The sequence below is a fragment of the Gamsiella multidivaricata genome (genome assembly GCF_025024155.1).
Source record: "Gamsiella multidivaricata strain RSA 2152 chromosome Unknown BC939scaffold_9, whole genome shotgun sequence".
NCBI classification, from domain to species: domain Eukaryota; kingdom Fungi; phylum Mortierellomycota; class Mortierellomycetes; order Mortierellales; family Mortierellaceae; genus Gamsiella; species Gamsiella multidivaricata.
In genome coordinates, this window is record NW_026251717.1 from 356,434 (window position 1) to 379,268 (window position 22,835).

The 22,835-nt window shown below is 48.8% G+C and overlaps 8 protein-coding genes across 8 annotated transcripts; 3 read left to right on the plus strand and 5 right to left on the minus strand.

Moving 5' to 3' along the window:
* Positions 1-564: 564 nt before the first annotated feature.
* Positions 565-2,028, minus strand: BC939DRAFT_440616 (uncharacterized protein). The gene has a single exon (XM_051554100.1). It carries the CDS (start codon positions 1,738-1,740, stop codon positions 730-732), a length of 1,011 nt encoding a protein of 336 aa, XP_051415873.1. The 5' UTR covers positions 1,741-2,028; the 3' UTR covers positions 565-729.
* A 1,535-nt stretch (positions 2,029-3,563) lies between these two features.
* On the minus strand, positions 3,564-4,101 carry BC939DRAFT_440618 (uncharacterized protein; the record flags this gene model as incomplete). The annotated part of the gene is made up of 2 exons (XM_051554101.1): positions 3,564-3,940; positions 4,055-4,101. 2 exons carry the CDS (start codon positions 4,099-4,101, stop codon positions 3,829-3,831), a joined length of 159 nt encoding a protein of 52 aa, XP_051415874.1. The 3' UTR covers positions 3,564-3,828.
* A 2,804-nt stretch (positions 4,102-6,905) lies between these two features.
* On the minus strand, positions 6,906-9,815 carry BC939DRAFT_440648 (kinase-like domain-containing protein). The gene is made up of 10 exons (XM_051554102.1): positions 9,505-9,815; positions 9,296-9,388; positions 9,057-9,181; positions 8,919-8,968; positions 8,647-8,838; positions 8,500-8,564; positions 8,121-8,380; positions 7,917-8,021; positions 7,643-7,824; positions 6,906-7,544 (listed from the first exon to the last, which is right to left on the minus strand). The coding sequence occupies exons 1-10, from the start codon at positions 9,681-9,683 to the stop codon at positions 7,146-7,148; spliced, it is 1,650 nt and encodes a 549-aa protein (XP_051415875.1). The 5' UTR covers positions 9,684-9,815; the 3' UTR covers positions 6,906-7,145.
* On the plus strand, positions 9,816-10,951 carry BC939DRAFT_440651 (uncharacterized protein). Its single transcript, XM_051554103.1, has one exon. The coding sequence runs from the start codon at positions 10,167-10,169 to the stop codon at positions 10,521-10,523; it is 357 nt and encodes a 118-aa protein (XP_051415876.1). The 5' UTR covers positions 9,816-10,166; the 3' UTR covers positions 10,524-10,951.
* Positions 10,952-13,039: 2,088 nt separating this feature from the next.
* BC939DRAFT_440652 (uncharacterized protein) lies at positions 13,040-17,884 on the plus strand. The gene is made up of 12 exons (XM_051554104.1): positions 13,040-13,221; positions 13,313-13,375; positions 13,467-13,908; positions 14,004-14,076; positions 14,166-14,305; positions 14,399-14,869; positions 14,976-15,722; positions 15,811-16,012; positions 16,104-16,195; positions 16,289-16,566; positions 16,663-17,386; positions 17,474-17,884. Exons 1-12 carry the CDS (start codon positions 13,117-13,119, stop codon positions 17,620-17,622), a joined length of 3,486 nt encoding a protein of 1,161 aa, XP_051415877.1. The 5' UTR covers positions 13,040-13,116; the 3' UTR covers positions 17,623-17,884.
* Positions 17,885-19,762, minus strand: BC939DRAFT_440655 (GDP-fucose protein O-fucosyltransferase-domain-containing protein). The gene has a single exon (XM_051554105.1). It carries the CDS (start codon positions 19,592-19,594, stop codon positions 17,930-17,932), a length of 1,665 nt encoding a protein of 554 aa, XP_051415878.1. The 5' UTR covers positions 19,595-19,762; the 3' UTR covers positions 17,885-17,929.
* Positions 19,763-20,630: 868 nt separating this feature from the next.
* BC939DRAFT_440656 (alpha/beta hydrolase fold-domain-containing protein) lies at positions 20,631-22,310 on the plus strand. The gene is made up of 5 exons (XM_051554106.1): positions 20,631-20,730; positions 20,830-20,867; positions 20,968-21,444; positions 21,561-21,665; positions 21,753-22,310. Exons 1-5 carry the CDS (start codon positions 20,672-20,674, stop codon positions 22,247-22,249), a joined length of 1,176 nt encoding a protein of 391 aa, XP_051415879.1. The 5' UTR covers positions 20,631-20,671; the 3' UTR covers positions 22,250-22,310.
* Positions 22,311-22,438: 128 nt separating this feature from the next.
* On the minus strand, positions 22,439-22,741 carry BC939DRAFT_473998 (uncharacterized protein; the record flags this gene model as incomplete). The annotated part of the gene is made up of 1 exon (XM_051558389.1): positions 22,439-22,741. One exon carries the CDS (start codon positions 22,739-22,741, stop codon positions 22,439-22,441), a length of 303 nt encoding a protein of 100 aa, XP_051415880.1.
* Between the last annotated feature and the right edge of the window lie 94 nt (positions 22,742-22,835).

The following is a 22,835-nucleotide window of genomic DNA, read 5'->3' on the forward strand; positions in this document are numbered from 1 at the left end:
AGCGTGATAATCCCATGTAATACAAGGTGGGTTGCCAAATTGATTAATCCTTTTGACAACCCCTCCTTGGTGCTACTCAATTGCGTATCACCAGGATCCGTGTTGTTGCTATCTGCAGATCAAATGCACTAAGGTTCAGTATCGTGCGCTTACAAATTTACATTTGATAGTAATTTGAATGTAACCTAAACAAACCAGTGCAGTGAGCGAGTCCCAGAGAGACTTCCTAACCCGTATAGTGCATTGACGACTTCTTGAGTTCACTCGCATACATTGAAAGAATTGAAATATAATAAAATAACATACCAAGCCAAAGTTGCATGGAGCCCTGCCAAAAAGAAGATATCTAGAGTCCTGGCCAAAATTCGAGACCCCAATATCTTTATTATAATTATTATAATTCAATAGGCTTGACCTAGCCCTCTCTTCCAGTAAAGGAGGTTGGAAATGCAATTTCCTTTTTAGGCCTCCTTCTTTCAGAGATTGAATTATAATGTTATATTGTAAAAATATTGGGGGCCATACTTTTTGTCCAAGACTCTAAATATAATTGAATTGTTTAGAGTACAGTCAATTCTTTTTTATCCGGACAAAAGGATAGGAAATCTGTCCGGATAACAATTTCGAAGAAATGAATTAAAATGTTATTCAGTCAGATCAATTATTCGGTCACATGAGGTATTTTCAACCCACATAAAAGGAAGGGCAAAAGGGCCGGACAAAAGGTGGTTAAGAAAAAGAATGATATTCGTTGATGGGTATGTTATTTGCTACTGTTGCTGCTGTTGTTATTGATATTGTGTTGTTGCTCTTGTCGTGGTCACTGTCACTGTTGCTCTCATCGCCGGCATGGCCGCTGTAATTGCTGTAGTCAGCAGTGGGTTCTTCCTCTACAGCAAAGGGTGCAATAGCCGCTCCTCGATCACGATGCAGCAGCAACTCCTCGTCTTCCTCCTCCTCCTCCTCATCTCCATACCCTTGACGCTGTCTCTCAAACAATTCTTTCTCCACCCACTGCTTCTCCTCGTCAACCTCCTCGTCACTTTCCTCACTGCCTTCGTTCTCTCCTTGACCACATTGATTTCCATCCATCACGTATCCCCCGTTGTTGCTGCCGTCGTCAAGGCTGTATTGGGTTTTGCTCGAGTTGGTGGGGCAGAGATTAAGGGTTTCACTGTCCATCAATGTTGAAAGCAATGGTTGGATGACTGGTTGAACCTCCAACTGTTCCACAGGTCCTCCCAGATGGTCAGCTTTGTCATAGGAGCGCAAAACATCCTTCAACACCTTGCTGAGCTTGACCTCCTCCGCCGATCCACCGCTCAATACCCTCCTTGTCGCCTTGAACTCGTCAACGCTCATCAGTCCGAGTGCTGGTGCCCTTTCTTTTAGGACCTGCATGCCTCTCGCATAGACGTCCTCGGCCAGAGGAGAACTTGCTCGCTCGTCGGTATCGTATGGTCGTGGACAAGACGGGCTCGAGACAGGTAACAGGTTCAACTCGATAGCAACCTCCTTCACTGCAGGTTCGGCAGCTAATGATTCGTCGGCAAGATCCTGTACGTCCTTTGTTCCCTGTGGTTTGAAGGTCCATTTCCAGTCATTGGCTTCGTTCACCTCGACAATTAGGTGCTCAAAGTAGGCTTGCGCTTCTTCCCTGTAATCGTTGCGCCGCAAGTATTGAATCTTCTCCCGCTGTTCCTGGGGTGCTGTTGGTCGCTGTCGTAGTTGCTGGCGCATGTCATCCGGGAGAACAGGAGTTTTCGCAAAGCAATTGCGAACTGTTGATGCCTTGACTTTGTTCCATGCGAACGGAACAAGTGACCATGCGTGTCCGTTGCTGATTGCCTTGCTTTTGTCGTAGGTCTTGACAAGGCTTGTTTCTCGACTGAGAAGATCCAATAACGCTCGTTTGAAGACGCTGATGATGCCGGCGTCGAGTGGTTGCGTGATAGAGGTTGAATTCTTAGGCAAACGTTGGATTGTGAGGAACTTCCAGTTGTCGCGATAGTTGAAGTCAGGATCGGGTTTCTCGACCTTATTATGCGCAGGACAAGAATCCATGAGTAAGAGGGTGGGTCGCTGGAGCTGTTTATCGAGATCGATCAACCAAGACATAAAAATGTTGCTATTCATCCATCCTGACCCGTTCCTCCGTATCTCCATCCTGCCCTTGGCCTCTTCATCCACCTCTCGAGCCATGCTCTTGGCTAATGTACCAACAAAAAAAAAATAGTTAAGTTATAACGTGGACATAGACAATCCACAAAAATAACACCTAGGAAAAAAAGAGCGTAGTATGGCAAGAGTGTATATTTACCAATAAGCAAAGGCCTCAACGCAGACATTTTCGGGTCTTCTGACAAAACCAAGGACGAGCCTGATGCGTTGACACAAAAAAGAATCGACACTCGGGCGCTCCTGTTGGGCTTGGATCCGCTTGTCTTCTCGGGGATAGTGTATGACTTTGTGACAAGTTCCTTGAGGTAGACTCCGGTCTCGTCGCAGTTAAAAATATCGTCCGGTGAGTAGTTGACGCAAACCGCACGGATGTCGCGAAGTTCAGGTTCGATGGCAACCAAGTCAACTCCTCCTGCTTCCCCGTACAGCTGACTGTACGAAATCTGGTATCGTTTTTTGAAGGCATTAAACCACGAGGCGGAGAAGGAGGGAACGACAGCGTCTCTTGTATCGCTCTTCTCGTATTCGTCGACAAGAACGGTATATGTCACTTGGGCGGCCTCCATGACCATCTTTCCATTAATAGGAATTTGCCTTGACCGTTGATCCTGCAGCCATAAAAACAGAACCTCCTCTACCATTCTGTTCTTCCGGTTGATCATGTACTTGGCATCGAGGGGTAGCTGGTCCGCCTGTTTTCGAATAGTTTTCTCGTTCCTGATATAGTCATACATCGTGGAATGAGCAATATCAATGCCCATGTTGAGTCCAAAGTTCCTATAGGTAATTGTGGACTTCATTCGGGTTTTGTCCTTGACCAAAGGCTTTGTGAGGTGTTTCTGAAGGTAGTGGAAGATATCCACGAGTTCGAGCTTGACACGAAGAGTGTAGCATGTCCTGGCCATTGAGATGGCATAGACACCGGGGTCAGGCATCAGGAGCAGGCAATGTGGGGCGTTGGTCCTGGCACAATGTAGGAGATCTTCGTACCTCCGGACGCGCAAGTCGTAAAAGGATTCGAGTTGGGCTTTGGTGTAATTGACTTTCATGTCGTCCTTGAGGGGGAGTTGTAAGGGTGTATAGGGTCCACTTGTTGAGGTAGGTTTATCCTTTTTCTTTTTGAATACTTTGCTGTCTGAGGCGAGAGGGCGTTTCGGCGGCATGTTGGTGCTGTGTTGGTGTTGTTGATCAGAATGATTGTCTGTCCATTGTCCATTTGTCCATCTATCCCATCTGTCCTTTTGTCCGGCCCTTTTGCCCTTCCTTTTATGTGGGTTGAAAATACCTCATGTGACCGAATAATTGATCTGACTGAATAACATTTTAATTCATTTCTTCGAAATTGTTATCCGGACAGATTTCCTATCCTTTTGTCCGGATAAAAAAGAATTGACTGTATTTCTTTATTATGATTGCTTTGTATAACTCGATAACCCGATAACACGCCCGAACGCGTTCAAAAAAAGACGCGCTTCACGCATCTCACACAAGCATCGCACACATCATATACACATCGCGCATACAGATTGCACTACACTACACACAGTAATTCGGTACAAAATGAACAACGAAAAGACCCCCATCAACAACAACGATGCTGGACATCTCAAGATCCCTGATTCACCATCCTCTGCCTGCCGAAGATGCTCAAAACAGTGTTCCTGTTAACACCTCCGACGCGATGCGTTTGCAGGCTGTAGAGCAGGAATATAGGTTGAAGGCGCAAGAGGGCCTTATTAACTTACTGATTAAACATACGGTACTGCTTGAGAAGTATGTGGGACGATAAGTCTGTGAAAAACGATATGCCCTTTTAATAGTGGCAGATCGTGCCCTATATACTAGGGAATAGCTATTAATGCATCTAATATAGGGGACTAGGAATATAGGGGAAAGCCCCAGAGGCACAATGCGCTTCATAAAGGATCGGCACCGAGTGGTGGTGAATCCAAGGAAAATAGGGTGCTTTATACAAGCAAGACAATGTGGTGAATACACCACACTGACGCTCTCGGCGTCCCTCCGACAGCACGGAGCATCATAGACTGGCGCACCCAGCCGTCAGGAGAAATCGCACGAGGATTTGCGAGCGTTGGTCTTTTTTCAACAGATCAGATTACGGATGAAGGATTGGAGGTGCGGTCGCGGTCCTTCCTTCGCAAGCAGCAACGAGTCAAAGGGCCATCCAGACAATAGTTTCATGATTTCCAGTCCTGGATCACAGGCGACGATCACCGGCGCAGCTTCATCAGCCAGTGGATTGCAGCATGAGATATTTTGGGATTCAAAATGAGATGTGGCTCCACACACCACACCGATTAGGTATTTATTTGTATTAAATATAATAGTGAGCTTGAGGTACACTTGTTAAACTAAATATGCAGTGAACTCTGGTGAAATATGCGACACAACAGAACGATGCAGGATGAGCAAATGCGCACGCGACTGCCCTCGCTGCATTGAACAAGCTGTACCCCCACCACAACAAGAAATCCTGCGAGAGGTGATAGGGCCCCTCACGGAGACCGAGGACAGACAAGCGAGGCGTACTGCTGAGGATGCTTTGCATACGTACAATATCGCTGTCCGACTCAAGGAATATAGACAGCGACAGCGACGTGAAAAATATAATAGCATGGATGAGGACCAGAAGGCACATGAAATGGAAAAAGCAGCACTCAAGGACATGGATTCACAGCCAAATACCATTCAGGATGCGGTAGCGCTCGCGTCCTTGGCTCCGCCAGCGCAGACGTTCGGTTTCCCATGGGTTGATATTGACCAGGAGACATGGCGAACGATCCGTGAGACTCGATGGAGGATCTCGCCTGGGCTGGAGGCAATTGTCCTTTATTCGGATGGGTCAGTGAAGAACGCTGGCTCGGACACAGTCAGCCAATCGTTCGGTAGTGTCTATAGATGCGTCGACGGCTCGTTTCAGACGGCTATCTGTGGTACAACGACGGATTACGCATCATCTACCAAAGCAGAACTGGTGGGTCTGCTCGCGACAATTCTGTGCTGTCCCCGGGATCGCAACGCCATTATTCATATCGACAATAGAGCAGTGGTCCAACAGTTTGCGGCGTTAGTCAAGAATCGACATACAGCTACTCCACGACGACGATTGAGAGCAGCGTATGCCAACTGGTGGGCCGTGATCTACGAGGTATACGTGCAGCAGGGCAGCAAAGTAGATGTTCAGTGGGTTAAATGACACAGTGGCGATACTGGAAATGAGGCCGCTGACGAATTGGCGGACAAGGCACACGACAGCGGGCGACGGCCATGGCAACTGAACACACAGTATTTCACGAGTATGAAGACACATACGACCTTCTGTGGTCAGCCAGCGGAGGACGACATTCGCCAATTGATCAAGCATCAGTCTGCAGCCAGAAACCATCATGCATGGACTTGTCAACAACGAACGAAACAATTTATTCAGCAGTGGGAAGAAGCGGAGTGGCGATCCAGCCTTGCTATAGTACATGAGAAAAATCCGCCAGGGGGGTTTTTCACCAGCCTTGCGGATTGCAACCATCGGTTGCACAGGATCAAGAAAATCCATGGTATGCTGCCAACCATGCAGTATATGCACAGGTGGAAGCTGAATCTGTATATCACTGACAGATGCCAAGTGTGCCTTACCATGGTGGAGGATACCCAGCACCTCTGGGTCTGCAGAGCCACACAGAACAGACGACAGGAAGAATGGAGAAAGACACTTGATGGGGTTCTAAGTCTTGGATACACCTTGGTGGATAAGGCGAGGAAAAAGTGGTTGCGTGACATGGAGGAGGCAATCAAGGATGGTCGACAATTCACACGCACCGAACTGAGTTTTACCCCGTGCGAGTTAGACACCCTTTGGTGGAGTCTGCGTGAGATTCGGGGAGCGGAAACGATGGTGGATACGCGGGATGATGACTGGATAAGGCTGCTGGAGGAGCAGCGAGACAGGGACAATGGTGACGAGGACAGAGAGAATGTTCACGAGGAAGAAGGAGAAGGAGAAGGAGTGGGCAGTCAAGAAAACGTACAGCAGGCAGCACCGCCTACCAGGCTCTGGACAACGACAGACATATATCACGGGCTCGTACCAAAGTCCCTGACAACGGATTGGGCGCTGCTCTTTAAGACGTCGAAGAGCATCGCGGCTTACCTGATTGGACATTTTGTAGAACGAGTTGAGGCTTTTGGCCGAGAGGAGCTATGGAAGGAGCGATGTAGTGCCACAGTGGCATGGGAAAAGTCCGAGGGCATATGCGTGAGGATGAAGAAAGCCGGGGTCCAGGTAGGAGGGGAGGCCCAGGGCTTTGTGAGACAACAGCTCCAAGAGGAGGTTACAACAGCGGCGAGGAGGAGAGCAGACAGCCGCTTGGTGGACCATCTCCAGGGAAAGGTGGTTTTGAACGAGATGAAGAGAGGAAGGAGGATAAAATTCATATTGGCCCGTGATCTTGGCTAGGAGAGGACCCGTCGGGTCCGATAGGTTACGTAGCGGTTTTGGACCCCGGCTCAAGTATTAGAAACCATGCGACTCAGAATGTGCATCATAGGTAATTGGTCCCTCATTTTACATTAGTTTAGTGGGGGCCTTTTGTTAGCTATCTTTAGGTAACTATCGGCCGGCTGACAGTACAAGCCGAGGCTTGGACAATGCAGCCTGTGGCACGCCTGCGCGTCTGGAGGGATCTGGCGTCAATAAAAAAAAAAAAAAAGGGGGGTTTGTGCACTTTATTAACTTGGAGTTGCAATGTGCACAGCAAGGTGCCACAGATGTTCTGCTTTTTGAAACACAAGATATACACATTAGGCAAGCTATGCTAACCGGAAAACGAAGAAAATCCAGGTTGTATACACTTGGACTAATGTCTGCTAGAGGGCTGATTGCGAAATTTCTCAGAAGGGGAGAGAGATGATAGATAGGGACCAATGCGGTCTGTCGTCTTGCTTACCATCTACTTCTGTTCTGTCTCTGAAGACACCAGCGTTTCCGTGGACGAGGATGATGACGACGCAGCACTCCGAGGCTCGTTGCGAGGGACTTCATTGCCAGCAGTGCTGCTGCTGTGGCAGGTAAGCGTGGGTGTGGACATGGTAGCATCAGAACTTCCTGTCGAACTCAACACCGCTCTTGGTGTGGCAGGCCGAGACTTCATCGAACTCGAAGATAGATTATTGAGAGCAATGGTTGTGAATGATCGGTTTGAGCCCATGGATGTAGATGATTGCACGGATTGGGTGCGAGAGCGTGCTCTTGTTCGAAAGAGGTGCTCGTTCTGGATCCTCTTCACCATGGTCTCGACCTTTGGCATATCGCCAGTTCTGGCTTGTATGGGCTTCGAGCCTTGCGATTCCTACAGAGATCAAAATGGAAAATTAGAATTACTATGCTGCTTACGATAAGCAGTGAACAGCGATGTATCTAGTTCTTCAGGCGATCCGACCCCCTTACCGACAGCTGCATCCACTCATGGGCGAGAGAATCATCTACAGTGATGCGTTTCCCCGGCTCGTCGCACAACAGGGCCTGAACTAAGTCAACTGCCTCGTCACTGATGTCGTCCCAGTATGGCGAAGGGAACGTATAAAGGTTGTTGAGAATTTGATGTTTCAAGCTGGGCGGTACAAGGTCGTCTAGAGATAGAGATGCAGAGAAGCAGACGATGTTAATTAACTGAAATTTAGAAGCCAGCAAGACGCGATTATACAGGCAGTTTATCTCTTGCCACTGAACGGAGGGAACCCGCATAGCATGATATAATATACAACGCCGAGACTCCACATATCCACGGGCTTTCCGTAATGACTTCTACGAAGGACCTCGGGCGCCACTATCGGTATCGAAGAAAGATAGGTTTTCGTTTGAGTCATCTATCACAGTGCGGTACCTCTAAATTATCCATGCAAATAGTGTGTGGCAGTTCACATACCATACATCGGGGTTCCACATACAGTTGATAGGAGGCGACCTCTGTTCACGATGTTCGCTAAGCCGAAGTCGGAAATCGTCACCGTCATGGCTCCCCTGTCAGTGATAAGGATGTTCTCCAGCTTCAAATCACGATGTACGATTCCCCTGTCATGCATGTACTTGACTCCATTCAGGAGCTGACGGAAAACGTGTCTTGCCAGAGGCTCTGAGAACCTCCCTCTGTCTTTGACAGCGTCAAAGAGCTCGCCCCCCTCCGCCCTATATGCGACACACCAAATGGAGAATATACGTTGTCAAGATAAGTGTTCAAAGCGTTATGCGCCGTGCAGCTTGATATGAGCATATGATGTGCGATCACACGATGAAGTGGTACTTACAGCTGCATCACCACGCAGCATCTGCGCTCCTCACTAAACACTTTGTATATCCGGAGGAGATTCGGCTAAAATGGAAGAGAGGTCAAAGATCAGCGCATGCACAAACGATGTGATGACGAACGAATACCAGATGGAGAATGAATTTACGTGGTCGATACTCATAAGCGTCCCTATCTCGCGCTCCAGACTGAGCGCAACCTTCACATTCACAGCATCCATGTCCTTGACGACCTTGACGGCGTACACAGTGCCCGTTGTCTTTTCCGTCGCCTTGAAGACAGACGCGGTGTTTCCGATCCCCAAAGACGCTCGCGCCATGTCAAATTGACTGTCAAATGTCTGTTAAGGAAGCAGATTGTTAGATGGACCGGATAAGACACGTAAATTTTTTTTGGCTCATTGCTGTCGAACAGCCGTACCATGTCCTGGCCACGTTCGCCTTGTATAAATGTGTAAACTACGCCGTTGACTGTAAGCGATAGAGTTGTGTATAGATAAGTCAGCGCAGTATCAAGGATAGAATAGACTTGCTATTGCCAACAAGAAGATGCACTCACGTTTCTTGCCTTTCGTCGGGCCAGTTTTCGGCTTCTCACTAACATAGGTGATCCTGTCACCATGTTCGAGTCGAGTCGTACAGCCCATTCCAATGACAACATCGTTCACAAGTGTCCCGCACGGGCTGTATATCGAGGGAGAGAAAACAGTAGATCAAGAGAAAAACGGTTAATCGATCTGACCTTCTCCGCCACTGGATACTTGCTTCACGAAAGGAAAGATGGGTATTGATTCTCACCTTGTGTCTCTCAATCGGACGCACTCTATGCCCGACTCCAGTTCTCTATAGACAACAAAATGCCGATCGTTGACAGAGTTGCCGCCTGGCAAGCTAGGTGTGTGGAGAACAAATAGAACGGTGTGCGGAGGTTAGTTGTCAATTGTTTAGCGGATTATTAAAAAAAGAAACGAGCATTTAGTTATAATGTTATGCTCTCGCAAACTTACATGACATCGCAGTCGGGTCGAAAGCCAAAGACATAGCCGCGGCTACCTGAGCCGTGCTCATTGCCTTCCTTGGTGAACTCAATGGTCTGAGTCCTGCCGTTGTGTTCGTACTCGAATGATCCCCAGATACGGGGAGTGTAGTAGCGAGGATGGCGATTGATTCTTCGGTCTTTCGGCATGATGCTATGAGGTGAGTGCTCTGCTCAATTGGGTTGCTAGTGTTGATGCTGTTGTGTTATTGGATCAGGTAGCTGAAGGATGGAGAAGTAATCAAGAGAGCTAATGCCTGTGCCTGAGGCTAAGGACGAGGTGTGCCTTTTTTCCCAGCACCCCCAGGTGCCCCTTTGTTTCGCCTTCCTATTTTAAATGACCACCTAGACCGGGAGCGTAAAATCGCGTCAGTCTACCTCAGTGTATCTCTTACGCGGATGTTCAATCGAGCTGGCCCCTGCTTCTTTTTCACACACACAGCCTGCGGATGTTTATCTCTCTTGTTCCCGCTCATCTTTTCGATGGCGTTCTATGGTCGTCACAGCATTCTCATCGCGTAGAAAAACCTATAAAACGACCCTCTTCCCCTTTCTCTGTTGCCGCACTTTGTCTCTTGCGCTCCTCCCCAGCCTTATAACCCCAGCCAACCACACTATCCATCCTCTACCGTAATGGACTCAGACTGGTGTCTTTTCTGCGAGAAGCATGTCGACGACCTTGGTGCACTTTATTGCTCTAAAGAGTGCGCCAGAATGGACAAGACGATGGCTATCTCAAACAGGCAGAGCTCCTCTCCCTCGGTCTCCAGCCCATTGCTCAATCTGAAGCGCTCCTCCCGACAGTCTACGACGGTCACCTACCCGTCCATGTTTCGTGTCTCAACCCTCTTTCCAGCCTCGACCTCAAGCCGCGGCGGTATCGCCAAAGGCCCTACATATTCACCCATTCCAGCTACACCGGCCGGTATCCGATCTGCCCCATTGAACCGCACTACGACCCGTCGCCAGCCCTTCGTTTTGCAGGGCTAGATTTCTTCAATCTCCCCTTTGTCAATTCACCCATACATGCCAAGCACTTATGGCTATAGCGCTCGACGGACTCTGTTGTTCCAGCCTCTCCATGTTGTCGCCTACATGCACAAATGCGTATTTGCTTGTACTTTTCATCCAATTAAGACATATATCAAATCCACTTTGTTGTTCGATTACGACCGTGGATCTGTGCAGCTTAAGCATACTGCTCTCCTTTCTTAAACCTATACATCTCCCCATCGTTTACTTTGGTCATGTAGTTTTCTCTGTTTCCGATTGCATACTGGCATGCTGCTTCCTTTGCAAGCAGCCCGGAAGGACTGTAATCCCGGACCTTTTTTTCGTCATGTACACGATGTCTTTTCTTGCACACAAAAAATGCACACTCCTTCCATATGATGATTGTCGAGACGTTATAAAACTCCAAAAGATTCAAATAAAGCAATGTTTGTAACCTACAACAAATCGCCAACGCCAGGGAGTCAAACGAAGAAAACCGATAAGGAGTACCGAGTTCATTTACTGCGGTAGAATCCAATCGCGGTTTGAAATGTAATAGAGTTAGGTTCCGCCGCCCCAAAACGTTCAATTGAGTTGTGAACAAAGTGGAGGCGCTGTCAACGATAGTACATCGCCATGTGAACTAGACACTGTAGCTGAATGCACGAATTTGCTCCGCAATCACTATGATCCATAATTACCGCACTTGCACGCGTATGGATTGATACGATGAGAGGTCTAAGTCAGGTACACAGTATTACCGTAGAGAAAAAAGCGTGGGCGCGTAAATTGTTTCTACGACCGTGGTTACCGCAGTCAGGTTCTGCGCAACAACATTTCGTCGTTCAAGTATAGAAATGGCAAGGTGGAGCCCAGGTAAGCTGTGTACAGTTGCCAAGGATAAGTTACGGTATAATGTTTATGAGGAAAACATCGGCGGAAAATGATCAAACGGACCTTCCTGACATCAGGGGCATTTGTCCCAGTAACAATCATTGTCAATGTCGCTGGTACCGTGGAATGTGTATTTTTGAAGCGATTTGCAGGCATCGTCCCCCGTATAACGTTTGTGTTGCAGCTTATGTAGTGTTTGCTGACGATGCTACGTACAATTGGATATCCCATGTCCTAAGAGTTCTCAGTCTGCTACCGCTGTTAGGCACGCGCAGTCCGATAGGTAATCTTGACGATGGGAAGCATAATTATCAGTACTACACAGGGGACGGCGATGAAAACTGAAGTTGATTCTGCTGATGTTAAAGGGCCATTTGCGGAATTTGGTGGAGTTGGTGTGATGGACTGATAAATATCGCTGACGCTGAATATTCTCGCATATCGAAGATACTCGGAATTGTTGCCCGTAAGACTGAGCTCATATTCGTTAAGCCGTCCATGAAGGCGTAGACCTATGAACTGGAAGCATCCTTGCTTACTGTTGGCGTGAACTGATAGCTAGAGTCGAAGCTGAGTGCGTCCATTCTACTAGGGAATGTAATCAGGAACTATACGTCCGTCAATATGGTATATAGATGGTCGGTGATATACGATGTGCACTGTGTCCATATACGTCTGCATCTGTGTCGCTGTATCCAAATCGCATTGCTACTCAATGCCCGGTCGATTGTTTGGATTACCGATGGAAATTATAGCGATACTATCGTGAGGTTGAGGGGATCATCGATAGAACGCGTACTCCTCTCAATCCCAGGGCGTACAGGTGTCGTTGGCGTGAGCTAAAATAAGGGTTTGACCTGTTTCGGTCCTAAAGACGTTGTCAGTTGCTGATCAATAAGCAACACAGCCGCTTACCATCGTCAACGACCAGAAGGTTCGCCTGTAAACTTTGTGTGGTCTCCATCATGCGTGAGAAGCATCTCGCTGCCATTAGGGACTGTGTGGGTAAGGAATCAGGGTCGTTGGTTGTTGTTGGTCAATAGCAGTAAGCGTCGACCATTCGAGAGATGATCTCCGTCTGAGAAAGAGTAAAGTGGCAGCAGCCCCAGGATATGTTCGATTACGTTGCCATCTGAGGGTTCATATTGAGCCTTGACTGATACGCCGAGCGTCGAAGCTTCAAGTTTCAGGAGCAAAGATAGCGATGTCGTTTAGGTATAGCTGTATAGAAGGGATGTGCGTGTACCATTGTTACGACTTGTCAGCTCAAATCGGCAAAGGAAAGTTATGGAGTGAACCGTATGAGGAGCGGATTTGGGTATGTACTCTCAGTCTTTGTTGTGCCATACCCAAAAGACGGCGTATATGTATCTACCGATTGACGCAAAGCAGAAGGAGGATAGATAGTCCATGTCGTCGGTGCATGGATGGATGGAGGGCGGGCTGGGTAGAAGAAGCGGCGCAAGAGAGCGGATGTAAAGACTCTTTTTTATGTGTAGAGGTTCTATTTCATGCGTCCTTCCACGACCTTAATTGGTGGCAACTATGCAGGAGATGTGCGCGCGTATGAATGAATCATCGCACGCTCTCCAATCAGGTCACAGGTGCAGCGGAGTACATGCATATCTTTCGGCACTCGCATAAGCACAATCTCAAAGGAATCCTCAACAACGCGCTGCAATCAGGCTAGCCGGACATGACAACTGCGAGGCCTCATCGACTGCTATGGTCGCCTCATCCAAACCACAATCAGTTTCTGATTGGTTCGACAGAGCTGCGGCTTTTCAAGTGGACACCAGAAGTACGAAACACCACCAGAGACTGGACGGAGCTAGGCGGGAGACAACAACTGTTGCTAACTTCCACTGACAATTCTCATGTTTGCTGTATAGGATGCTGAAGGCAAGCCGCACGCAACCCCGATAGCGGTCAACACCGATGTATCTCTTATGAAGGTATGCGAGAAAGGGGTCTCGATATGGTCCGTGTTACAGTGCTAGGGTGATGTCTTATCAGCGCTATTCCATACTCCTGCATCAATTTCAGTGCTTCACCTGGTCTCCAGACCCGAGCTACATGGACCTCACGGCGGTTGGATTGACTACAGGACGAACGCTACTCATTCGGATGCACAGATCAGAGCCATGGATATTCGAGGACAAAGGGAACGACTTCCGGCCCGATACGCCCAGGCAGGTGTCCATCGCCCAGAATCAACGTACATATCCATCTTTTAGTGCGCGTCATTCCAGAGCTTGCAACGTTGTAGCATTTTCCAAAGGCTGTCCCAATCTGCTGGCAGTTGGACTCGATAAAGTGCGAAACGACTACTGCTTGATGGTCTGGGATATTGAGCAGGCCATGTTCAAGGGCTCAGAGTCGAGCTATGCCCCATCTGGGTCAATCACCGGATCCAACCGCTCAGCTGTTGGAAGTTTACAGACATCGCGATTCGGAAGAACAGCTGAGATCGCAGAGAGTTACTTTGGTACGCTTCGTTCACATAAGAACCACTAGCGTTTCTTGCAGCTTGGACGCCAGAGAAGACTCATGTGCTATATAATTTTGCGCTTTCATTTCTAGATACTCGGCTGTCGATGAACCCACTTTCTCTAGCTGAAAACACCAGCACCGCCCGAGCACTCAATGCCTCAAGGTATCTATGGAAGCCTTTTCGATATTTAACTGTTGTGTTGTATAACCTCTCATTGACGCGAATCGTTCTACTTCATTCATGACGTATAGTTTCGACCATTCCTCAGAGAAGCCTATGTGTCAGTATGGGTCCAGCGAGGTTATTTCCTCGTGTGCTTGGTTCACGCATGAGCCCAGGGTCCTTGCAGCAGGAATGGGCATGAAATATATACGTGTCTACGATACCAGAGGTACATTGTATACCGGAAAGTGGACATGATATCGCGAGGCTATTAGGCTATTTACCGCAGCACTGATGTTAATTCTGTCACTTTACTCCATAGAGGACCCTAATTCGCCATCGTCGATGGTCATTTCAACAAAGGCCGTCCATGGGCTCTGCATGGATCCATTCCACGACGAGAGAATGGCCTCTTGCACGGATGACGGCAACATTTCGATTTGGGATATCAGAAAACCATCTCAGCCGATCCTTTCCTTCGACACTGGCTTACAGAAAGCGCCGTTAGTCCGAATACAGTTCAACCCGCAGAGATCCGGGCTGATCGCCTCTCTCACCAAGGAAGCCTCGTGTCTGAAAGTCTGGGATATTCAGGAGGGAACTATGCGTGCACCAAGAAGTGTCTCCAGGATGGATAGTAATCATAACCTCGATGCCAGCATGGAAAAGGGATCTGCAAGCACAAGCGGCTTGTTATCCAGGTCTCACGACAGGGAGGGTCTGCACACAGTCCGTGAGTCCGAGTCCGACGAGGCGGAAATTGGTGTTCCTATCCTATGGAAATCTCGTCAAAGTACGTCCAACCGAGGTCATTTGTCAAGCAGTGTTCAAAATTGCAAGGCCCAAGTTGTGTTCCCGTGTTAAGTGTCTTATTTGTCCCTATCATTGTTCATTTCTAGCCAAGCCGTCTTCAAAATCGCTGCAGTCGTTTGCATGGATCCCCACTTTTGTATCTAATTCCACCTCAGGATTGATCTCGATTAACAAGGAGTCCCTGATCGAGACAACTATCCTCAAAGAGACATCTCAGGTTGCATGGGAGCCCAGAGGCGCGCTAGTTGTCTCGGATGGAAATGCGGTCTCGTGTTTCCCTAGCCAACGTACCTTGGATGTAACAGCTCCTGAATCAGCATCCCAGCACGCGTTTTCAGAGATGCGGAAGCGCAACTCTAAAATCCTCAACCTGCAGCTTCCCGCCAGCCGCAAGGTGAACGGTGACGCAAACAGCGGCTCAGCCGTGAACTCCAGCAATCCTCCACCATCGATTAGCCTCATGCTTCCCAGTGGCCTGGCTGGACCGCCTGGCACAGAGTCCAATAAGCTGAGCGCAATCACCAATGGCATTTCGGATCCCGCGCGAAGGGCATCGTTGACAGCTGTAGTCAACAATGGGTGGATATCAGCTGCTGCAGCCGAGGTGGGTTCAAATCTGGAGCAGGACATTTCAGTTACCATGCGCGAGGGAGCCATAAAAGGATACTCTATGGATGCTGAAGCCAACATCAACCTGGTGGCGCCTGGTGCGCTTCGGGATTTTTGGGCTTGGATGATGCGAGCAGAGAAAATTGCTCAGAAGGATGGTGCTCGTATCGGAAAGTTTGACTTTAGCTACCAAGGCGTCCTTCCCGTGCTCTTGGGAAGTGCAGGTAAAGTCTATACAGCGATGCGGATGAACTTATCCATTGATGGCAAGTGCATATGCTTACTATTCCGACGATGGTTAACTTTCTTTAGTTTCCAGGAGATCAACGCCATCCGGTACCCCTCGCGCAATGTCGCCCCTGCCTCGCACCTCGTCTGACTTGACTGGTCAGAATTCAAAGCAAGCGGACGAAATTCCAATCGTGCCTACACTCAAGCTTGCACAACGCAAGCTGGCACTCAAGTTGTGTGGCTCAGAGCTGTTGCGTTCTGACCTGAAGAAGACTGTGGAAAAGTAAGAGTACCCTGCACATATTTTCTCGAACCGAGAATTCGTAAAACATGTCTGCCCCAAAAACTTACCATATGCCCATTTTCTTCTTTAGACTTGAGAGCGAGGGAAGCTATGAGGTTGCTGCAGGATGGGCCTTCTTTCATGGTGAGCTGGATCTCGCCATCGATGTGCTGAGTCGAGGAGGTAATTGCCTTGAGAATTTAGACTGCTGGTACCCCTACATCGACCTCAGGCAATCTACTCACTTGTAATGCTTTTTATTTGATTTATACGTAGATGACAAACTAAAGTTGATGTCGATTGTTGTGGCGGGGTTCAACAGGAACCAAAGTGTCTCAGGAACGACACTGGGCGATCTGGACAACAGCGAAAAGCCTTCGAACAGCGCATGGAGGGATCAATGCCGAAGTCATAGCCAAGGCCAATCCAACCCTTATATCAGGGCTATCTTCAGTTACATTGCTTCAGGGGACTGGAGGGATGTCTTGGACGAGCAGAGCCTTTCCCTGGCAGACCGTGTTGGTGTCGCGTTGAGGTTCCTGAGCGACGCTGAGGTAATGCCGTCGATGTGTATTCATATACAGTGTTAAGCGGTTGAGATATCTTTGGCATGTTTATAATGGTTTTTATCTGAAATATTCTCTAAATAGTTGATGGCCCGCATTCAAGCAATCTCAGATACGCTTACCAAAGAAGGTGAAATCGATGGTATTATCCTCACAGGATTGACGGAGACGGGTCTGGATCTTTTTACCAACTATGTAAATCGCACGGGCGACATCCAAACAGCTGCCCTGGCTTCATCCGTAGCCGTTCCACGATACTTTAAAGATGTTCGCGCGGAGGAATGGGTCGACTGCTACCGAGATCTTTTGGATCGCTGGCAACTCTACTATACGCGAGCAAAGTTCGACATTGCTCGTGGACGGTGCATACAGCAAAGCACGTTGAGTGGTGTCTCTGCCGCGGATATGACGCCCACACAAATTTACGTCCGCTGCAACTTTTGCAACCAGAGTATTGCTCGAAATTTGCTGATTCCGGGGGTGCGTGGCCGAGATGGGCGTCGATTGATGGTGCCCGGTGGAGGCGGACCCGGATCTGGAGCGGGCCATGGAGGTATGCATGCCCATGATAAGCAAGGTTCTATGGGCGGTGCAGGAATGGGCCAAGGTGCTGGAGGCACCGTGCCCGGAGGAGCACCAGGGACAGGTGGTGGATCAGCTGGTAGCTCGAGCAAGGCTGTGGTATGCCCCAGCTGTAGTAAGCCACTGCCTCGGTGCGCGATCTGTCTCTTGCACCTCGGTGTGCCAGCAGAGGGTAATGCTGCACTTGGTGTTTGGTCCAGTCTCGGTAACAAGGCCACAGGCGAGAGTACGTTAATGATGCCTTAATGGCTTGTGCGCAGCTGAGTAAAGCAACATTTGTACTAATGCCTCCCGCTACTTTCATACTTTTTAGAGCCCACAAGTTTTGATCTTTGGTTCACTTGGTGTCAGACATGTCGCCACGGTGGACATGCGATGCATATGGCAGAGTGGTTTGATCGACATACGCAGTGCCCTGTCAGCGATTGCAACTGCCTCTGCTCGACTCATGACGCCCTGTAATTATTCTCTGATTGCCCATACTCACGCATGTTATTAAAGACGGCTATTCATTAAAAAAAAAAAAACTGTCGCTGTGGTGTATGGAGCCAAGTCTGCGCTAGTGATGCCTTGCCATCGCCTATGACTCTGCCTTGATAATATTTCCCCGTCTTTAAATGCTCTTCTCCTCGCGATCATGTAGAGACCAACGAGATGAAGACAGTTCTAGTGGCAGTTGACACCTTTGGCACGATGACATCTCTTCCGTATCTTATGAATGACGAACTAAGAAATAAAATGTTTCGATGTATTTATTTTGTGTATCTATCTACATGTACTCGACTTGACGGGCATACCAGTCCCGCTGTCTCAATGCGCCGACGCGCGAAAACGTACTCATCTGGATCCCGACTAACGTCTCAGCATAGGCCATAAACACTTGGTCAACCATCATGGGCCCAAAGACACCTAGTGCTTCGACAGTGCCCATCTTCTCATGGTCCAAATACTTCCACCCTAGATTCGCAAACCGTCGCAGCTCCTCCGGGTTACGCTCGTTCGTCGCCACAAAGACAGGCAGGATTTCTGCGGGATCCTTGGTTGGATTCAACCTCTCCTGGACGATGTCAATCCTCTCCGCGATCTGTTCTGTGGAGGGCAGGCAGTGAGCCATCTTAGAGCCTGCAAAGTTTCCTTCACAGTACTTGCTAAAGTCCCCGCGGCGTGCATGGATCGCTAGGAATCTATGGCGAGCGGGTTCGATCTCTCGACCGGTGTCAAGATCAACCTTGGGCTTGCTCTTGATCAGATTCTTGTCCAAGAACTGTTGTACGAAGGCTTCCAACTCGGCTGTGAAATGCAGGTGCTGACCGAACCGCTCCCATTCCGATTTTTCGGGGACCACGATCTTGTAGGTGTTCGAAATGCAGAGGTACTTGTCGCGACTGAAAGGTTCCAAGGTCGACACGATAGTTCCGAGCCTGCTATCGTCTTCAGGGAGCGGACCCAGTGTCGCATTGAGACGCCATTGTCTCAGGAACCCCTTGGCAGTAAAATCGATCGTGCGCTTGGATCCAAAGCCGCAGGTAATCCGACACTGGATTTCGTTGTAGAGCGTGAGTTCGGCATCGCGCAGGTCATGAAACTCGACGACTTTGATCCCTGTCAGCTGGGAGAACCGTTTCAGGTCAAGGAATTTAGACCAGGGCTGGTTTTGTTTGGATTTGTCGTGGCTCGACGAAGTGATTGGTGGGATGATCAGGGTTCGACCCAGGGCCTTGGCAACTTCCATGCCTCTAAGCATTCCATAGAATTGGTTCGTGATCCCGGCATAAGGGAGATAGGTGAGATACCGCGTCGGGTCATTTCTTCTCTTCAATGTCTCCTCAAATGGCGCAGGGGTGAGAGCACTCTTTTGGATATTTGCAGCCATGGCACCGTCAATTGCTTTTAATTGCGGGCTCTGGTCGGACTCTGCAGGCGTGTTTATTGAGTCGAGGTTCCGATATGGGGTCAATGGCTCTGGGTGCTGTTGTCCTTGATTCGGCTGTTGAAGTTGTTGTGATGGATTTTCGTATTGCTGCTCGAAGGGCAATTGTCGTAGCTGATCCTCTTGCCTCTCGAGCTGCTGCTGCATCAACGCCTGCTCTTTTTCGTCGTGGAATGTGTTGTGATGAGGGAGCGCCGCGCGTGGACGACCGAAACCCTGGTGTAGGCTCCTGTACCGCGCAACCGTCTCCTCCTCATTCTGTGCGTTAACATGTTCGGAATGTTGGCGATCGCTGAATCGCCGGGCTGTCCAACGAGTGACGGAGGAGGAGGCGTAGTCTTCTTCAGACTGGCTCAATTGGCCGCTGGAGACGTGCAGGACAAGGAGGGAGCCTGAAAGGATTAAGAGTGAGAGGGCGAGGAGGATGGCGATCCGATGGCGAGTTCTGCTTGAGTGGTATCGGGCAAGCACACCAAGGAAGTTTGGTGACCCTGTAGCGGTCATTTTAATTTGAAGCACAAAGCACTCAATAAGGTTTGTATAGAGGCGGTCGAAGGAATGAGGAATGAGGAATGAGGAATGAGGGATGAATGTAACAGCGACAAAAAGCGGCAATGAGGAGACAAAGGGAGTGGAGAGAAGACGGCGCCCCAAGAGAATGAGAAGGGGAAGAGAAAAAAGGGAGAATGAGCGATATGGACACCGGTCGCACCCTCTAACAGATGTTTGGAGCACATTCATGCTAATGGACCACCAATAAAAATATGCAATTTGCGACAGATAGCCATCTGGTGCCTGGCTATAGAATGACATACATGCTCAATCAAATAAAAATAGTATTCAGGAGCTGGTGGCAGGCAGCGCAGGGTCCAAGTGGTAATTTTTGACTTTTTGGGGTCTTTTGGCCCTGTGGACAGCCATTTCGACCAACAAATTGAATCCAGATACAGCGGTCTGATTTCACACTCGTGGTGACAACAAAAATAACAATGGCGAGCAGCTCAGAGCCCATATCTCATTTCTTCTGCACTTGGAACATCTGATACTCGGCTGCCGTGTTGCGCGCTTTTGCTTTAGGGGAGCCCTGCTGGCGGCGCTACAACTCCAAATGAAATACCGGAGGGCATTATGCTTGTGGATTCAGACTCCCTTCGCTCCAACACGTTTTAGCTCGCGACTGATATTCCTTGGTCCAAAACTTCGTACACATATGATGCCGATAACAGCATTCCCGCTATCACATAATAATGCAGTCAGACAGGCTGGACGTCTCCGAGAAGGATGAAGCTCACATGCAAACGCTTCTATTCATCTCACCAAAGCAGACAGTATGCTTGCTACATAGCAGAGTATTTGTGGTGCCGAACGCGTGTTTCGTGAGTCTACAGAGCCAATACGCTTATATCCTAAGCACTTATACTTCTCGCAGATAGGCTAATGCAACTCACCCTATATAGCATACCTAAGCCTCGCATTAGCGTCAAGCTCTGAGCCCAGGGGGATACATATTGCTTTTTCTCTGGTCTATTTTTTCCTTCGTGCCCTTTCTTTATCTCTCCTCTCCCCTTTCCCGCGCATAAGATGACGATAAAGCCAGACGAGTTGTCCCCTCTACAGCGGCGACTGAAGCATGAACGATGGTAACCTAGTCGGGCTCCAGTCTCTTTAATGTGTACGTTTGATGCCAATGGAGCATACCTTAATCATCATCACTGACACTTTTAGTCCTATTGATCTAGGACTCCACTGGCCTACGGACATCTCGCCTGCGCCATAGGTATGAGGACTTCTCATTGCATAAACCGTTTTTCCATGTGCAGATATATCCTCCGCTTGCTGACTATGCCCTTCACTTTCTTTTTATTTCTCCTCTTTAGTGGCCAGAGTGACAAAGTACACTGGATTATACATCGCAGGAAAGACACCTCCAAAACAGCCATACATGATCGGCGCTGCTGTGGCAATATTGTTCCCTGCCATTGAATGTCTCAGCATCCGTCAGTACCGAACGTTCATGAAGGCAGCTGTCAACTTTACACATATCCGAGCTGGCTTGGGATCAGAAGCAAAAAAGGCGAAATGGACGACCAAAATCCAAGGAGATGGATGGAAGGGCTACTGGATTCCATTCCAGGATCAATTGGTCGATACCAAGAAAACCACTGCAGCAGAAAAGGTGTTCGACCCTAGCAATATTCCCCTGGGAACCGGGTGCGACATGGTGGTCGTTGCTGTCCACGGCGGCGGATACATCGATGGAGGTGCGCTGATGTTCCTGGATTACTTCAGAAGGTTGATGATGAGTGCGCAGAAGGATCAAACTCTCAGGATTGGGATTCTCTCGATAGAGTATGGTAAGCATTCGATTTTTTTTTTTTTTTATTGTTGCAGTGAGCCCAGCACTTGCGTCCCGATCATTGTGTCCAGCTTATTTAATTGCGAATACCGGTATTCGCTGTCTTTCTTCAAGGCCTCTCCCCGGAGAACCCATACCCGCACGCTATGAACGAGATTATTGCTTCCTATCGGGATCTCATCAAGCTTCACGGTGTCGAGTCCAAGCGAATTATTTTTCGTAAGCAGGCCGTTCAATGTTAGATGTCATCTGACCACGAAGCGAAAAAGGGCAATGCCTAACTTTTTTTTGGATAATTTCACACAGTTGGGGACTCTGCCGGTGGAAACATATGTCTAGGAACATCTCTCAAACTGCGCGACGCCTTTTCAGAACTCGGCTCCCCTGCAGGTCAAATTCTGATCTGCCCATGGGCTCGCTCAGCTGATCCCCTGGAGAGCTCTCTCTACGATGTCGTGAGTGCTATCGGATGCGAGATCTATACTGAGGCCTATACCCAGAATGACCCCGAAACGGCAATGTGTACCTATACCTCTCCGTCGAGTGCATTATCTTTGACAGGATTGCCACCAATGCTGATATTCATCGGGGGCGTTGAGATCCTACGTCCCTCGATCGAGCAGTTCGTGGACAGGGCTCGCAACGAGGGTGTCGACGTCAAGAGTGTGCTAGGAGAGGGCCGATCCCACAATTATTTTTTGTTGGATGACATCTCCACAAAGCAGGACCGCGAGGAGGCATTAAGAGAAATGGGCGAATTTGTGTTGCGGGCACATCGCCAGTCTACGCAGGCGACAGAGTAATAAAACAAGAGGGCTTTCCATTAGACAAGACAACAAATCAGGAATAATAAAACCTAGACGGCATGGCTTTTTTATAGCTGGAGAAATAGTTGAAATGACGCTTTCTTTTTTATTGACGAAGCGATCAATAGTTCAGAGCAACAGGATAGCAGCTATAGCTTCAAACAGAAGCAACCTCTCAGTTTTTCATCAGAAGGATCCATAGCCGCCGTAGCCTCCATGACCGCCATATCCATCACACCAGCCATAGCCACACGAATAATCATTGTAGTCCGTTGGAAAGACGTTGACGACCGGCTGGACGTTGCTCACAGGGATAAAATCCGTCTCGGGGATGATGGCAATAGGCGCGATGGGAACATTTGTAGCTGGATAGTCAAAGCCAGGACCTGGAGGGCCGGAAGGACCAATGGCCCCAAAGGACGTGGCGGGAGTCATCTGGACGACGGTCATAACCAAAGACACTGCAGCAAAGAGGACGAGGAGAGACATGGATGTTGAAAGATTGTGCGTTGCGAATAAATGAAGGCTAGGTGGCAGCTGGTTCCTCTAGTCCGAGTGAGATGCCGGACTGGCAGTCTTTTAT